At 48.2% G+C, this 17,537-nt stretch overlaps 2 protein-coding genes across 6 annotated transcripts; both read right to left on the reverse strand.

Moving 5' to 3' along the window:
• Positions 1-10,742: 10,742 nt before the first annotated feature.
• LOC130868059 (PAT complex subunit Asterix) lies at positions 10,743-11,409 on the reverse strand. Its single transcript, XM_057760292.1, has one exon. The coding sequence runs from the start codon at positions 11,354-11,356 to the stop codon at positions 11,036-11,038; it is 321 nt and encodes a 106-aa protein (XP_057616275.1). The 5' UTR covers positions 11,357-11,409; the 3' UTR covers positions 10,743-11,035.
• A 402-nt stretch (positions 11,410-11,811) lies between these two features.
• On the reverse strand, positions 11,812-16,640 carry Cited1 (Cbp/p300 interacting transactivator with Glu/Asp rich carboxy-terminal domain 1). 5 transcript variants are annotated; one of them, XM_057760075.1, is made up of 3 exons: positions 16,523-16,640; positions 12,954-13,078; positions 11,812-12,428 (listed from the first exon to the last, which is right to left on the reverse strand). In XM_057760075.1, exons 2-3 carry the CDS (start codon positions 13,011-13,013, stop codon positions 11,871-11,873), a joined length of 618 nt encoding a protein of 205 aa, XP_057616058.1. In that variant the 5' UTR covers positions 13,014-13,078; positions 16,523-16,640; the 3' UTR covers positions 11,812-11,870. The 5 variants fall into 5 exon arrangements, with proteins under 5 accessions (XP_057616058.1, XP_057616059.1, XP_057616060.1 ...); XM_057760076.1 differs by lacking the exon at positions 16,523-16,640 and adding an exon at positions 15,980-16,255; XM_057760077.1 differs by lacking the exon at positions 16,523-16,640 and adding an exon at positions 15,426-15,446.
• Positions 16,641-17,537: the final 897 nt, after the last annotated feature.

The raw sequence follows: 17,537 nt of genomic DNA on the forward strand, positions 1-17,537 counted from the left end.
ACGGTGTTCTGTCTGCATGTATGCCTGCAGGCCAGAAAAGGGTCTCATTACAGGTGGTTGCTGGGAACTGAACCCTGGTCCTTTGGAAAAATAGCCAGTGCTCTTAACCACTGAGCCATCTCTCCAGCCCTTCCTTCCTTTCTTTTAAGAAATGTATGTATTTATTCTTATTTTATGCACATAGCTGTTTGCCTGCACATGTGTATGTGCAGTGTGTGTAAGCATTGCAGCTGGGATGGACAGGGATCCCGGCAGTCAGAAGCCAAGGAATACTAAGTGCTGCAGCTCAGATGGAAGAGTGTTCTGGCAGTCGGGAGCCAGGGAATACTGAGTGTTACAGCTTGGATGGAAGACTATTCTGGCAGTTGGGAGCCAGAAAATAGCACAGGTCACAGTAAGCCTAGCAGTTTACAGCCCTGCTCTAAGGAAAGGCTTCCCCAATGTAATTGCTTCAGGAAACGGCTTCCGCAGCGAGGTACAGTGTGATGCCTGTGCTCTGAGTGTAACAACTCTGCTCTGCTAGGGGAAGGCTCCCCCGACGAAAGTGTTACAGTCTAGCTCCGCTCTGTCTCTGCTGGGGGTGGGGTGGAAGAAGGTCTTCACCCAAACCTCATTCAAGAGATTTAGTGGGAGGGAAGAATCCAGGATAGTGGCTGCCGCTACCGGGGTGGAAGAAGAGCAACTGTTAACTGAACAGGTGCGTGCAGGGCTTTTATAAGGCTTCTCAGGGGTGGAGTTTTCCCAGGGAGAAGAGGGACTGGTTGATTTTCCCTGCTCAGGGATGGGTTAGTTTAGTTTGTCAGAGGCAAAGATGTCTGGTTTCAGGGCCAAACTGCTGGCCTTTTTAAAGTTTTTTTGGCTCTAGTTTTGGGGCCAGGACATATTTCTTTCACTGGCTCTGATACTAGAACCAAAGTGTGTTTCTTTGGTACCAGTTTCAGAGTCAGGGTGTATTTCTTTGGTTCTGGGTTTGGGCCTAAAGTACTTCTTTCATTGGCTCAGGTCTCTGAGCCAGGGTGTGTTTCTTTCACCGGCTCTGATTGCATGGCCAGGGTGGGTTTCTTTGGCTGGCATTTTCCCCCTACGCTATGTATGTACCCTGTGCCTTGGAGGCCAGAAGAAGGTGTCAGATCCCCTGGAACTAAAGTTACAAATGGCTATTAACCAACATGTGGGTGCTGGGAACCAAACCTTCTGCAAGAACATTAAGTGCTCTTAACCACAGAGCCATCTCTCCAGCCCCTTTCTTTCCTTTCCTTTTTGCTTTTGAGACAGGGTCTCACCATGTAGCCCTAACCAGTTTAAAACTCTTTATTGTAGAGTAGGCTGGCCTTGAACTCACAGAGATCCACCTGCCTCTGCCTACTTAGTGTGGGATTAAAGACCTGTACCTTCATGCCTGGTCCACTTTTTAAAAATTATATATATATATATATATATATATATATATATATATACTTTTCTCTTATATATACTATATATAAAAAGTGTGTGTGTGTGTATGTGTGTTTTGAAATAGGGTTTCTCTGTATAACATCCCTGGCTGTCCTGAAACTTGCTTTGTAGACCAGGCTGGCCTCGAACTCATGGTGATCCGCCTGTCTCTATCTCCCAAGTGCTGAGATTAAAGGCGTGCACCACCATCCACTCGGCTTATATATATTTATTTTAAGACAGCAATTCATCCTGAGACAGCGTCTTAGCCCTGGCTGTCCTAGAACTTTCTATGTAGATCAGGCTGGCCTCAATCTCACAGAAATCCACTTGCCTCTGCCTTTCTAGCGCTGGGATCAAAGGCATATGACACCATGCACACATATCTTGAATTTTTAAAATGTTACTTTGAGTAGTTATTTTTGAGGCAAGGCCTCACTATGTTGCCAAGGTTTAGTCAAGTGATTCTCCTGCCTCCCATGTTGCTGGACTAACGTGCATGTGGAATTTTGAGGGTTTTTTTGTAGTGTTCTTTTATTTTGTTTTTTGAGAAAGACGCTGCTGCTATGTAGCCCAGGCTGGCCTAGAACCTTAGATGCCTCAGTCTTTTGGCTGCTGAGATTCCGGACTGTATTGCCATTCACAGCACGTTATTGAACATTGAATGTTGAACCCACTTCACATACCAAAATAAATGCTACTTGGTCATAGTTAGGGTTCTTTATATGTGCTGTTGGATTGGTCTTCTTAATTTTTAAAAAATATTTATTTATTTATTTATTATGTATACAATATTCTGTCTGTGTGTATGCCTGCATGTCAGAAGAGGGCGCCAGACCTCATTATAGATAGTTGTGAGCCACCTTGTGGCTGTCGGGAATTGAACTCAGGACCTTTGGAATAGCAGGCAATGCCCTTAACTGCTGAGCCACCTCTCCAGCCCGGTCTTCTTAATTTTTTATTTAGAATGTTTGCATTTAAGTTCAAGAAATATTCTTGAGACAGGGTCTGACAGAATAGCTCTGACGGGCCTGGAACTCAATAAATGCATTCAAACTTATCGGGATCTGCTTGCCCCTGTCTCTTAAGTGCGTGAATTGAAGTTGTGTGTCACCTCACCTGGTTCTGGAAATGTTTTGATCTGATGTTTTGTTTTGTGTGTTGTCTTTGTCTAAACTGGATATCAGGATCAGGGTAATGCTTGGAAAATAACTTTATCCCCTTGGTTTTTCAATCCTGAATACCACAAAAGGGAGGGAGGGAGGAAGGGAGTGAGAGGGAGGGAGGATCAAATCAGTGATCTAAATTTCTACCTCAAGCATCAAGTAAGGGGGTGGTGCTAAAGAGATGGCTCAGCAGTTAAATGCACTGGCCCCTCTTCCAGAGGACCTTGGTTCTATTCCTAGCACCCATATGGAGACTCAAAATCTTCTGTAATTCCAGTCCCAGAGGCTCTGGCAATCTCTTCAGGACTCTTTGGGTACCAGGCATGCAAGTAATGCACAAACTTATATACAGACATACACATAAAATAATAAGGCAAAAAATTTAAAAAGCCCTCTAAAAACCAAACCAAAAACACACATATATACACACATAGAAAAAATATCAAGCTTGGTGGCCTGTGATGGTAATCCCAGCTTTTGGAGTAAAGCCAATGTTAATGTCATTAATCCTTCTTTGAATACTTAATGAACTTTTCTAGAATTCTCTGGAGAGGAATCTTTTCCAGAAATTCTTTAATCCTATTTCTCTAATGGTTATGGGATTACTCAGATCTTCTTTTCTTCTTGGCAGAGAATTGCAGTGGCTTGTGGCTTTCAAGGCAGTGCCGCATTTCTCTTAAGTGGTGGCCCACGTGAGCGCAATGTCACACTATTTTTTCATTTTTCCGTTGGTGGCTGTAGGATTGGTAATGATTCTCTTGGTCATGCCTGATGCTGTTAACTTATTTCTCTCCTCTTTTACCGCTATCACTCTTGCTAGAGTTTAGTCAATCTTATTGATCCTTTTTTTGAGAAGTAACTTTTGTTTCATTGATTTTTCTCTATTGTTTTCTTGCTTTCAATTTTATTGATTTCTGTATTTGCTTGTATTTCCTTCTTTTTGCTTGGTGTGTGTGTGTGTGTGTGTGTGTGTGTGTGTGTGCAGTATTAGGGCTCCACTTCCAGGACTTTGTGCATGCTAGGCAAGCACTCAACTAGTAATGCATACTCCCAGCTCTTTTTGGTTCTTTTGTCTGTTTCTTTTGCGGAAGAGAGTTTTGTAGCCCAGGCTAGCCTTGAAGTTGAGGTGCAGGCAAGAACAACCTTGAACTCCTGATTTGCCTGTCTCCAGCTACTGAGTTCTGGGAAGACAGAAGGATGTGACCACATGCAGTTTTCTGCAGCAGTGGAGACTGAGCCAGTGTCTTGGGTATGCTAGGCAATCAGTCTACCGCCTGAACTACACTCTGAGCTGGAGTTTTGGTTTTCCAAAGAATTCCAATACTGAGTTCCACAGTAGCTGCACTAATTTATATTTACAAACATTTGTTGTTCTAGGTGTTCTTTATTTTATTTATTTTTAACGAATTTTTAAAAATTTTATGTACTTTATTTATGTGTTTTTAAATTTTATGGACTCGGGTATTTTGCCTGCATGTAGGTCTGTGCATCATGTGTGTGCCTTGTGTAGAAGGAGCTTGGAAGAGGATATTAGATCCACTGGAGTTACAGGTGGTTGTGAGGTGCCCTGTGGGTTCTGGGAATCAAACCAGGATCTTCTGAAAGACCAGCCAGAGCAACTGAGCCATCTCTCCAGCCCTTCGTGTATTTTTTGTTTGTATGTTTGTTTTGAGACAGGGTCCTACTCTGTAGCCCAGTCTGGCCTAGAACTAAGTCATTAAGCCTTCAACTCCTGATGCTACTGCCTATGCCTCCCAAGTGCTAGGATTACAGTGTATACCACCACACCTAGCTTGGTGTTTATTTTTTTTTAACTCTTTCTATTCTAAATGTTAATCCCATGTTGGCTGAGCATGTGGCAGTGGCTTTCTCCTTTCTATAGGCTGTCATTTCATTCTGTTGACTCCTTCCTTTGCTGTGCTGAAGAGTTTTTTATCCACACATACTTATTGATAATGATTTTGACTATATTATTATGTGTAGTGTTCTTAGTGGTTGTCATAACTATTATCATATACTATGCCTATATAATTTCTCACACCTTACCACTTTTCAACTGGGTTCATATTCAATCAGCTTTATTTGTATGTCTCCAAGTTCACTGATTTTATTCTCTGTCATCTCTTTTTTTGAAACAGAGCTTCACTGTTGTAGCTCTGGCTGGTCTGGAAGTCACTGTGTAGACCTAACTGGCCTTGAACTTGCAGAGATCTGCCTGACTCTACCTCCTGAGTACTTTGATTAAAGAGGCAGGCCATCACACAGCTACTACTGAGTCTGTCCAAAGGTCTTTGAAGTTTCAGCTTTTAAAAATACAATGATTTCTGTTTAGTTTTTTTCATAACATATTTCTTTGCTGAGCCTCTTCCATCTATTTATTTATTAGCCTGTGTTTGCAGTATTGGGAATTGGAGGCAAGTGCTTTACCACCAAGCTGCAGTCTTGACCTTTTAAACAACCCTTTTTATTTTTAAATAATGTCTCGCCGAAATGTCCAGGCTTGAAGTTACTCCATAGCTTGGCAGACCTTGAACTTCCACTCTTCCCATCTAACCTCCACCAACTCCAGGAGCTACAATAACACTCCATATTACCAGGGAGATTTATTTCTTTTTTAAATGTCAGTCTTGGAGATTGAACCCTGGGCCTCCTGCATGCAAGGCAAGCACTGTACCACTGAGCCATGTTTCGGGCACATTTATGTGTTAGTGACTTTGAAATTAATTGAGAAGTCTTTGTCATATAGCTGCACTTTTGAACATGTCTTCATGTTGGAGTCAGGTGACTGGTTTATCTCGTCCCAGGTGTGGTTTGCCTGGCTCATTAAGGTGACGGATTTTTTTTTCAGTTAGCATCCTGGACATTTCAGGTATGTTAGGTGACTCTTTCGCAAACTTTTAAAACATTGCTTTTAATTATGTGTATGCATGTGGCAGTGGGGAGGTATGCTCATGTGAGTGCAGGTGTCCTCAGAGGCCAGAGGTAGCAGATCTCCCTGGAGCTGGAGTAACAAATGTTTGTAAGTCATAGTTTGTGACTGCTGGGAATTGAACTCAGGACCTCTGGAAAAGCAGTCAGTGCTCTTAACCACTGAGCCATCTCTCCATCCTATGTTTGGTGACTCTTGATTCCATTTAAATCTCTTATTTCAGGGCTAGAGAGACAGTTCAGCAGTTTGGGTTGTGGTCCCCCAAACGGTTTCATTTTCTGAGCCTTGCAATGTTATTTTATTTGGCTTCATTCTTCTGCTCTTCCTGGGGTTCCTTTTCTAGACGTTGGTGGTCCTATTGACAGGAACGGAAGGCCTTCCAAGTTCTGCGATGCCTGATTCTGCTGGGCCATAGATATTCTGGGGTGAGCAAGCAGCTGAACTAGGGTCTTCTTATGCTGCTGAGCACAAGGCTGGGAAACACAAGGCTTGGCTCTGACTGCTACAGGAAAATGTGGCTTCCCAATGGAGCCCCAGCTCAGAACTTAGATGCAGCAAAGCCCAAGATGGCTGTCTGGAACTTCAGCTGTGGAGTAAGGCTTAGGTCTTCCTGCTAGCCACCCAGTGGGCTGCTCTTTTCCCCAGTCTCTTGCTTAGAGAAAACATACTCACTTCCCAGCATCCCTCAGTCTTTCTCTCTTCCTTGTCACTCAGTCTCAGGTTATCTGCCAGTCTGTGGGAGATAAATATTGTTGCTTCCCAAGTCTTGGGGTTCCTAGCCAGTCTATTTTTTTCTTTCTTGTTTTCTTTCTAAGGCATGTATCTGCGCTTCATGGAGAGAAGCAATGTAAAGTGAGTCTGTATAATCTTTTTCTAGAGCCAGAAAGTTCTGGCATAGTTTAAATTTACACTTAACATGAGTGAGCAACTCTTGTCAAGTATTAAAACTTTTAGAGGGGCCGGAGAGACGGCTTATTGGCTAGAAGCACTAGCTGCTTTTGCAGAGGACCTATGTTTAGTTCTCAATACTAACTCCAGTTCAAAGGGTTCCTTTTCTGATCCCCAGAGGTACCGGGTAAACACATGGTGCACATACAGACATGCAAGCAAAATGTCAATATTTATATATAATAAAATAAAAAGAATCTTAGCCAGGTGGTGGTGGTGCACACCTTTAATTTATCCAGCATTCAGGAGGCAGAGTCAGGCAGATCTCTGAGTTCGAGGCCAGCCTGGTCTATTAAAAAAAAATCAAAAAAGCTATTCTATTCAGGTGTGGTGGTGGTCACACCTTTAATCTCAGCACTTGAGAGGCAGATGCAGAAGGATCATTGAGTTTAAGGCTTTCCTCTTCTACTTAGTTCCAGGCCAGCCAGGGCTACATAGTGAGACCCTGTCTCAACCAACCAAGCAAACAAAAAATGTTTTAGAGCTGGGTATGGTGGTGGCGCATGCCTTTAATCCCAGCACTTGGGAGGCAGAGACAGGAGAATCTCTGTGAGTTTGAGGCCAGTCTGGTCTACATTGCAAGTTCTGAGAGAGCCAGGGCCTCTGTCTCAAACATAGATTCCTTTGTGACTTCCCAGTCCCTTCCAGGAACTCCACAACCACCATATTTTCTGGGAGCCCAGAGCAATGCAGTGCTCATCCCTCATCATCAGAGTGTCCGCAAACTATAGATACTGTCTAGTGTATTGATTATCTTTTAAAAGTGTTTACTATTTGTATTTACGTGTATATGTGTGTGCTTGCATGATTTTATGTGCACCACTTGTGTGCAGGTGCCTTTGGAAGCCAGAGGGTGCTAGAGCCCCTAAAATTAGAATTCCAGGTGGTTGTGAGCTGCCCGATGTGGGTACTAGGAAATGAAGCCTGGTAATCTGCAAGAACAGTTACTGCTCTTAACCACTGAGCCATTTCTCCAACTCCATGTTGGTTACTTTTGGCTTTGGCTTTGTTTATGATATGTATTTTTTGACACAGGGTCTCAGTATATAACCCTGGCTGGCCTAGAACCTGCTCTGTAGATCAGACTGACCTGTAGACCACAGAGATCTGACTGCCTTTATCACCCAAGTGATGGGATTAAAGGTGTACACCACCATACCTGTGTGATATTATTTTTATTTTGTTGTTTTTTAAACAGGGTCTCCCATGTAGCTTTGTCAGGCAGGATCTCAATATGTATACCAGGCTGACCTTGAAGCCACAGAGATCTGCCTACCTCTGTGTCAGGAGTACTAAAATTTAAAGGTGTGCATCACCATGCCTGACTTTTATGGTGTGTGTGTGTGTGTGTGTGTGTGGTTTATTGTAAATATTTTTTCATTACTTTGTTTTTTATGTAGCTCAAGGTGGACTTGAACTTGTGATCCTCCTGTTTCTACCTCTGCAGTGCCAGAATTCAAGACAAGGGTGCAGAGGCTGTGTGGCCTTTGGAGTGCAGTTCAGTTTTGGAGTGGTGGTGCACCCCTGCAATTCCAACCCTTGGGAGGGTGAGGCAGGAGGTTTGCTAGGAATCCAAGGCCAGCCTGGACTGCATAGTGAGCTCAAGGCCAGATGGGGCTGTAGAGTGAGACCCTGCCTCAGCAAACCAAAACCAACCCCCAACAAAAATGCAGCTAAATAATGTAGTTAAATATATCAATGTTTTCCTAGCTTCTGGGTTTTGTGTCCTTGAGAAAGCCTTCTCGTTTCGAGATTGGTTTTTTCTGATGCTTTGTTCTGGTTTCCAGCAGGCCTTGTTCTATCTTCTTGGTAATGTTCCATTTGTTCCTCTGATTGGAGGCTGTGCTCCCACCCTCACTAGTTTTGCTGCCCTGTACAAGTCCAATTCATCCTTCAAGGCCATGACTGCCTTGGAACTGTGAGTTCTTTTTAAGCAGGGACAGGGTCTTTCTAGCTTATCCCTAGGGAACAAGATGGACACTTGGCTCTTAGAGACATTGTTACCTGTCCTCATTTGCTCCAGGCTGTGGGGTCCTTGCCAGCACGCCTCGCTCCTTACCTGTGTGATCTAGGGCCTAAGCAAGGAGACCCCGGGATTTGCCTTCTGGAACTAATGAAGGTATCCAGCTGTGAAGAGGGCTAAGTATGAAACAGTGGGGGCAGGAATGGAGATTTGCACAACCGTCCTCCACTGTGTCTGTTCCTGTCTGTGCTGTCCCTATCCTCCCCTGGTAGACCTGGCCCTCTCTAGAAGATGCGCCCTGCCTCCCTTCCCCCTTTAGCTTCACTGAGAGCTGGCTTAGGTGACCACACTTCTTGGCTCCGGACACCAGGAGGCAGGGTTGCTCTCTTCCTCACAGAAACACCTTCTCTAGGTGCGATGGTAACTTCAGGGGGAGCTAAGGATGCCCATATGCCCATACAGCCAGCAAAATTTCCATCTCCGGATGTGGCGATGAGAGACTGGCATTTAAATAATCAGTAGATGGAGTAATGGATGTGTGACTAAGCATCATCTAATCTGTTGAGAGCTTGACTAGAACTAACAGGAAGAGAAAAGGTGAATTAGAGCTGGAACACTCATCTTGCTCATCTGCCCTTGGATGTTACTCAGCACTCCTGAAACTTTGGTCTTCAGATCTTGGTGCTATGACTGCCCTCTGACCCTCGTAGGCCTTCACATCCACACTGAGTCACACCACTGACTTTCCTGTATCTTTGATTGCGGACAGCAGATTGAGGGACTCCTTGGTCTCTACAATCTCATATTTGTGTGCACTACGTTATTATATGTATCATATATACTAGAAATTATATATATATATATATATATATATATATATATATATATATATATATATATATATATATATAATTTCTCTCTCTATACACACACATACACACACACAGTTTTTTCCCCTAGGGATAGATACATCTTCATACCAAGATCCAAAGCAGGGTTGGCAAGGATACACTAGGAACAGGTAAAGAGCTATTTCTCTGGAGAACCAGAGGTGGTCAGGATTAAGGGAGAGAGCAGGGAAAAGCTTCTTTAACTGTATCTGGACTCTCTCTCTCTCCCCCTCCCTCCCTCTCTCCCTTCTTCTCTTTCTTATTTTCTTTCTTTTTGGTCTTATTTTGTAGCTCTGGGTGGCCTGGAACTTGCTATGTCTACCAGGCTGGCCTCAAACTCACAGAGATTCGATTGCTTCTGTCCAACCTAAGTTTTTACTTCTTTATTGGTGCTTTAAGTTTTGCAGTGCTGGGGATAGAACCCAGAACTCATGCATGCTAAGCAAGTGCTCTACCACCAAGCCACATACCCTAGATTATACCATGTATTTATTACTTGTAAGATGTGAAAATAAGGGACCGGTTCAATCCTAGAATGCCTTCCCCAAACATCACAGGTAGATAGAGTTATTTCTTTTTCTGGGATAAAATAACTGTTCCTTGTGCTCTGGAGAATACAGGTTTATTGCAATGTTTGTGCCCTTCTTTCTCTGAGATGGGAAACACCCTCAAAGGTACAAACTTCATCTAATTCTTGATCCCAGTGTCCAGCAAAGTGCCTGACTCTGAACAGGTCCTCAGGGAAGGCCTTTAGTAGTAGGCGTCTTGAATGTGCTCACCATGGGACAAGTCTCATGTTGTTCCCCAAAAGCTACTTAATAATGTTCAGTGGTCAAAGAAGAACATCCTCAGGAGTCTGAAATGTGGGCAGCAGTTTCCAGCCCTTACATGAGGCCAGGGCTGCATTAAGACCTGGCATCTGAGGCAGAGTCATTATCTTGTCGCTTGGCTTTCTTTTGAACTCACTGCCTCAAGAGATCTCTAAACATTGAAGTTGTCAAGCCTGGACCTTGTTTGTACTTTTTAGGTTGGAGAGGGCCAGTCCAAACAGGACATCCTCACACAGGGTAGGCCAAGGAGGTAGGAATGAGGGGACACACAGGTTAGCTTAGAGTCGTCTAAGCTTGGAGGGGAGGAACAAGAAGGTGTCGGAGGGGCTTGAAGAAGGCACCTGGAATCTTGCTTTAATGACAAAAAAGTTTATGTGCATGCATTTTGCCTGTATATATGTGTACCGCATACATGCTTGATGCTGGAGGTCAAAAAAGGATGTCAGATGCCCTGGAATGGGAATTATGGATGGCTGTGAGTTCCCCATGTGGGTGCTGGGAACTGAATCCCAGTCCTCTGCAAAAGCAATACGTGCTTTTAATTCTTTTTTTTTTTTTTTTTTTTTTTTTGCCAGAGTGGAAAATTTTATATCAACCGGTTTCAACAAGAAAACAAGTGAATACTTTTAGAAACATGAACAAGGTTTCCCATAACAGTGGCCAGGGAAGGGATGGTAAAAGGGAAGTCTGTGGGTTACCCCTTTGTCAAAGCAAAAGCAGGACCCAATGAAAGTGCCAACTTCCCTCCATTACACTGGGAGACCAGAGACAACACTCAGGCAAGTTGAAAACAGCAGCTAAGGGTAGGTTGGAAATAGCCAAAGGCTAGGCCAGAAGGTGGGCAGGAGTACAGGATCCAAGCCCTGCAGGTGACATCACCACGGGGGCGTCATGGGCTGAGGATTCTGCAGATAGGACATCACCACGGCAGAGATTGAGAGCATGAAGCTACTCATCATCTGCTTGGTGTCTTCCGAGCTCCGGGAGTTGGCAAAGCTGATAAAGGAACAGTAGACGGCCACCCAAGCACACCATTTCAGCTTAAGCATGAGGCCGCACATGCTAAAGATCATGCCGAGGAGATTCATGTAGTCCGGGGTCGGGTCGTCCAAAGCTGGGTTGCACTCGCTCGGCGGAGGCTTATACCTCAGCACTTTGTTGGGTCTCCGTGGGTCGGACATATTGTTGGTGGACATCGCGAACTGAAGACCACGCCGTGCCTCTTTCACTGCTAGACCAGCAGCTTCCGGCGTGAGAATCCGTGCTTTTAATTCTTGAGCCATCATTTCAAATCTGGATTGGCGGCTTCTAGAGTTGGGAACATATGCCATGTAGCCAAGGGTGTGCCAATGGCAAGGAAGCTGCAGACAAATTTGAAGCAGCTTGTCTTCCAAGAATGCCTTGACCACCAACTCTTGTGCTCAACCTTCAAGAGGACAGTGTTTGTGGGGTGTTAGGGAATCAAAGCTAAGTACCTGGACTCTTGAGGAGATAAGGGCAGTGGTAGCAGCAGCAAGAGTTCTGAGACCACCTGTGCTAACCCTCCCCAAACTCTTCAGACTCTTGCAACCCAGAATTAACAAGACTATTAGAGTGCACACCACAACTTTAGACATTGATAAAGAACATAGTCAGTTATCTCTTTGCAAGTAACTTTTATTTACAACTGAATTGGTGGCTTTGTTCCTCAATTTTTAGGGACACTTGGCATCAGCAGCCAGAGGGAAAATCTGCAGTGAAATCAAACTCATTCTGCCCCAGCCACAGCTCGGGAAGCTCATTGGCTCGGTCGAGCCCCAGCTCTACCACCAGAGACATCAGCACTTCCTCATCCACTGGGTCAGAATCAATGATAGTAGGGCTCTGGGAACCAGAAGGAGGAGTGGCTGATTCTCCCCCTTCCGCCCCTTCCGCCCCTTCCACCCCAAAGCCCCAGTTTTGCAGGGGCCCTGCCTCCCCTGGTTGGTCGGGAGTGGCAGCAGCAGCTGCTGCCGCAGCGGCAGCCCCATGATACTGGCTATTAAGCTTCTGCAGCTGCACACTGGCCAGCAGATGAGGGGCAGGGTGCAGGTTGAAGGGTGGGGGCTTGGTAGAAGGGCTGGCAGTAGGAGAGCCTACTGGAGATGCTGATCCAGAGGAGCTCGCAGGAACTCCATTGGCTTTGGCTCCATTTGAGTTGACCGCAGGGTAGTGCAGGATGGCCACTGCTTTGTGATCCTTCACCCCGAGGTTGGAGTAGTCCAGAGAGTTCATCTCCTGGTTGCCATCCTAGAAGACAGAAAGGTACACCATAGTAGCTCTCCTCCTGGTTTTCTTTTTGTCATTCACTGGATCTGGACTGCTCCTGCATGCCTTGCATTTACTGCTAATAGTGGGCAGGTGACAGGAAGAGCCCCTGGACAGTGTGCTTTCTTTGGCTACTATGATTCGATTCCTAAGTTATCCAAAGTGGGCCTTCCTCCCCTGCTACTCAGTATAGCCCCCATCTAAAAAGGGCACCCCTTTGTCCCTCTCCTCAGCCCCACTATAATCTCTTTGCTACGGTGGTCTTGTTTCAATTCTGCTTCTTTGCTCCCTTCCTGCTGTCTGTCTTTCAATACCCCTAGTGAGTTCAATTCAATTGCTTTTAGACAAAAGCTACTCTCATTTTTCCCCGACAAAGCCCTGCTGTATCTTCTCTGGTCAAGCACACTGGCTACATGCACACCTAGGAAGGCTAGGAGCATGTCCCCCTCCCCTAAAGTCCATCTTTCCATGCCGCAGTATCTCCATCGGTAAAGTGGCAAAACTTACCTCCTTCACAGAGTTGGCACCACCCTTGACATCAAGTGCAGGCCTTGACATAGTTGGCATTTCAGAGTCTGGGCAGAAGTCAGATAAATCGGTGGGAGCTGAGGCCTCCAGCTGGAGCTGTTCGTCTGTAAGTAAAAGAGAAAAAATTTAATAAAGGTGAAAGGCTTTCTTGACAAAGGAAGCACTAGAAAATTCCAAGTCAGGATCCATTCAGCTACACAAGGACGCTGATCAGGTTAAACAAAAACAACAAAAACAAACAAACAAAAAAACCCCACAAAAACAAAAAACAAAACAAAACAAAACTCCAACCAACCAACCAAACAAAAAACAGAGAGGATCTGGGCAGGGAGCAGAGACTGAGGTGAACTCTGACCCGAGGCCAGGAATATGCTCTATTCAGCCAGGCTCTAACAACAACCCCCAATGCCGAGAGAGAACACATGAACATTTACTCATACAGGTTATTACAGAGTTCAAAGCTAGGGGTGGCGCTGTTCCTGATTCCCAGTGCAGGCATGTCCCTGAGAAAGCAGCGCACCATGTCAATGGACCATTAGCCGCCAGGTCTAGGTCTCCGATGGGACTGGGGGAAAGTGAGAATTCGGGAGAAGGATGCCCTAGAGTCTCCAAAGCCCTGTCTTGGGGTATGCCTACAAGAAGACAGCAGACCAGGGTGTTTTGGAGGCTCCGAGGCAGCAGGAGCCACAGAACAGCTGGAAGTAGCTCAGTTCCTCCATGTCTCAAGCACCTACAAGACAGTCCCTAGATTGGGCTTTCCTAGGACAACTGTCCCAGAGCCCATAGCCAGGCCACACCCATGTGGGCACGAGAAAAGAAAGGATTCTTCCTGGAGGGAAAATCCGATGATTTTCAGCCTGGAATCAGCGGCAGCAGTTTGTAGAGCAGCATCTTGCAGTCCTTTGCCACATAGCTCTCCTGACCACAGGTCAAGTCCTCATACCCGAAATACTCAGATGGCTTCTAAAGAAATGATTTTCTTGCCCATGTGCCAAAGAGATAAGAGAATAAAGGAAAAAAAAAAACCAAACAAACAAAAAACCACTTCGAACTCAGAAAATTAAAATTACTTATTTTCCTGGAAGCATATGTTTAAAACCCTCATATATTCTAGCATTGTCATCTTAAGGAACCCAAGAGTCATTTCCCCAAAGAGACTAGAATTTTGCTGGAACTCTACCCTCCTTGTTACCCCCAGCGGTTGTTAAGAATGCGTTGGCTTCTAAAGGTACCACTATCCTTTTTCCCCTTCAGCAACCGCCTACTGGGAGAAAGGAAGGCAGGGAAAAAAAAAAGGAGAAAACATGGAGGGGGCACTTGCTGGGTCCCGCACCACTGCTTGACTGAAGTACAAACAGAGCTGAGGCAAGCCATCTATAATTCAGCCATCTATCTCAAGACAGGGGCGCTAAGCGCCTCGTCGTCAGGAGAGCCAGCACCGCCACTATAGCAAGTTCCTTATCGCTTCACCTTCGTCTCCATCTTCTCCCTCCCGTATGCCACCCGTACCCAAATATCCAAAGGAAAAAAAGTCCCCCCCCAAGAGCAACACTAACAGGGGTTAGAAAATATAAGGAAAGTGCGTGTGTTCTGGTGTCGTCTCGCAGGGCAGGCCCTTGTAACATTCCCCTCGAGGCGCGCCAGCCCGCTCTGAAAGCGCGGAGCCCACCTCTGGGGTGATCTTATTTCCTGCCCCCCGCGATCCCATTTTCTATCCCCTACCCGACCCGTCGGCCATTGGAGGGGAACAACTTGCTTCACGAATGTCTGGACGAGCCACGAAGTGACCACTGCGAAGCCGCCCGGAGCCGCCGCGAAAAAGCCGCGCAACAAGTGCCGGCTCCGTGGCTTGCGTCTCCTGCTACCCAGCCCCGCCTGGCCCGCCCCCGCATCGGTCCTCGCCCGCGCCCAAAGGGGGGGTATGAGAAGCGGGGATGGAGAAAAGGGAGAGGCAGGTGGGGGGGTCATGAACCTGTCCAGGGAGCAAAAGTTAAAAAATGGCACCAACCGGTAATCTCCATCTCCATTGCTACTGAGAAATCTAAAAAAAATCCAAACAGCACTGCAGCTTGGCTTGCACGCCTCTCCAAGCAGCCCGTTGTTTACCGACAGCTCCCCAGGCCTCCTCGATGCGCCCGGTGAGGGCCACCAGCTCGGGGCTTGGCCGGACGCAGCCCTGTCCGCTAGGAGCGAGCAGCGATGCCTGAGGGCTCCAAGCTTCCGTTACCTCAGGTGCTCTAAAGCAGACAGGCGATGAGACACGGGGTCTCCGCGTCAGCGCGACTTTGGGGACCCGCAGCGTCTCCGCGCGCGCGGGGGCGCACTTTGGCGCCAGTGGCAGTGGCTCGCGCGCCTCACCGACACTTCCGAGCGTCCTCAGAGTGTCCAAAGCTGCCTGTGCTCCCGGCTGCTTAGCGAACGTTCGAGGTGCCCAGAGGTGCGAGAACTTACCCAAGGTCACAGGGCCAAAAAGTGGCACGGCCCCCGACAAGCTGTCCTACCCCAGCTCAGGCGTCCCGCGGAGGTAGGGGCTGGGCGCCGCCGCTTCCCCTCGAGAGGGGTGTGTGCGCGGGAGCAGGGAGCGGGGTGGGCTGCGTGTGTGTGTGTGTGGGGGGGGGGGAGCAAAAAAAAAAAAGCAAGTTGCCCCAATGATCCAACTTGCAGCTCGGCGACACTCGGTCCGCAGCCCCTCTGTCTCCAGCCCCCAAGGAAACAAGAGCTTTGTGCGGCTCCCGAGCGGCCTGATGCAGTCCCGGCTATTGGCGAAGTCGGGGAAGCAGAGCCAGAGAAAGCGCGGGTGCGGGAGGGGAACTGCTGCGGTTTCCTCTGAACAAGTGGGCGCCCAGTCCCGCCGCCTGCCGTTCCCCCCACTCCCCCCCCCCCGGGCCCGGGCACCTCTTGCAGCAAACAAGTCCCCCAGCCCCTCGGGCGGGCCGCTCCGCCGCCGGCCGTGTCCTCGTCTCCCGCTGTCCCAGCCCAGCGCCCTGCCCGGCGGCCCGGCTTACCTTCGCGAAGCCGCCTGCCCGGGAGAGAGGGAAGCTCGCAGGGGCTGGGACGTGGACGAAGCGGCCGAGCCCCCAGCCCCTTGGCACTTACGCCGCCGCCGCGAGCCGCTCGCTGCCTTCGGATTCCCCCAGCCAGGCGTACGGGCGGCCACCCGACCCCAAGGCGCCTGGGAAAAGGCTGCAACAGCCGCGCCGCGCCGCTGCACCGCACCGTGCAGCGCCTAGCAGCCCCGGCCCGCGATCGCGCCCGCCCGCAGCTTCGGCACCGGACTCCGGGGCGGTGGCGTTAGCAAGCCACCGCGCTGGGTTCTTGGCGAGGGGACCCGGGCTCTCAAGCCCCCATTGCCGCCCGGAGAGCCCTGGCGTAAAGGCACACGGTAGCAGGATGGCTTCGGCTAGGAATCCCAAGAAGGACAGACCCTTTCCCCCCCTTTTTTCCCCTCTCCCCCCAATTTTCACGTCTTTATAACCGGCTTAGGGCATTATTAGCACATGTCCTGGCTCGTGGACGAGTTGGTGGCAAAATCTGAACTGGATACTTACGGAGGGCCCGAGAGGGTGCTGCGCCTTCTTCTAGTCTGGTCCTCCTTGCTGGGAGCAGCCCCGCGCCGACAGGCTGTGGGCGGAGCAGCCGGGCGGAGCGAGCCTCCTCACCGCAGCTCAGCAGCGCACTTCTGCAGCTGTGCCGCTGGGAACATTTTATAGCGGCGGCTGGCGTGTGTGGCCCTTTAAAGGCGCTCGAGCTGGTGCAGTCACCGTGGATCTTGTGAAAGCAGAGGGCGGGCTAGGGAACAGAGTCCGTGCGTCCCCTCCGGCCCCTCAGCCCTGGGGGCAAGACACAGTCACCTGGGTGGGGCTGCTGGTTCCAGATTATAGTCACTTCTCTCCCAGTGCTCTGGCCCGTATCTATGTTTCTAAAACTGGTGGCAGCCCAAACCCAGGACGTGGGCTCTCCCCACCACCCTGCATGGACTTGCCCAATAAATTCCACTTAGTAATTTCACCGAGGCGAGGGAGAGCTGTTAGTGTCTGTTTTCTGACCTAAATCAAGCGTGTGGACAGTACGGGCTTCAATGGATAGAGAGGAGAGCTGTTGGCTTAGAGAAAGACCCACAGGAGGGACTTGCACACGGGACGGGGTAGGCAAGGCACGGTCTTAGTTTCCTGCAGGGCTTTCTGTGAGCCGATTTGCCCTCTTCGGGCTACATCGCTTCGCCTCATAGTAGTGGAAGGGCTGAGGTTGGAGGGGGCTTCCCCCCAACACTCCCTACATTTTGTTCAGGGCTACTTAGAGGGATCATATGGCAGCCTCCGTGGCTTCCTTCAAGGCCCAGGGTTGATGCCAAGGCTTTCTGTCCTGTGGTCATCCAGGGCAGAAAGGCAGGATGCGACGACGCTGAGAAATGCTGTTCTACGGGACCGTGGGGCTAGGTGCACGCATGCAGTTCACATGGTTCACGGAAAAGCCAAGAACAGGCAGCGGGTTTGAAAAGCTTGCCACAGAGTTCGCAGAGATTCCTCTTGCCTTCCCACGATGCCAGGTTATTTTATTTTGATT

Source organism: Chionomys nivalis, chromosome X (genome assembly GCF_950005125.1).
Source record: "Chionomys nivalis chromosome X, mChiNiv1.1, whole genome shotgun sequence".
Classification (NCBI taxonomy): Eukaryota; Metazoa; Chordata; class Mammalia; order Rodentia; family Cricetidae; genus Chionomys; species Chionomys nivalis.

Excerpts from the sequence above, each read along its gene's own strand:
- LOC130868059 (XM_057760292.1), bottom strand. The coding sequence starts at position 11,356 with ATGTCCACCAACAATATGTCCGACCCACGGAGACCCAACAAAGTGCTG.
- Cited1 (XM_057760073.1), bottom strand. Across the intron at positions 12,429-12,953 it reads GTGCCAACTCTGTGAAGGAG|GATGGCAACCAGGAGATGAA; the intron begins GTAAGTTTTGCC and ends TCTGTCTTCTAG.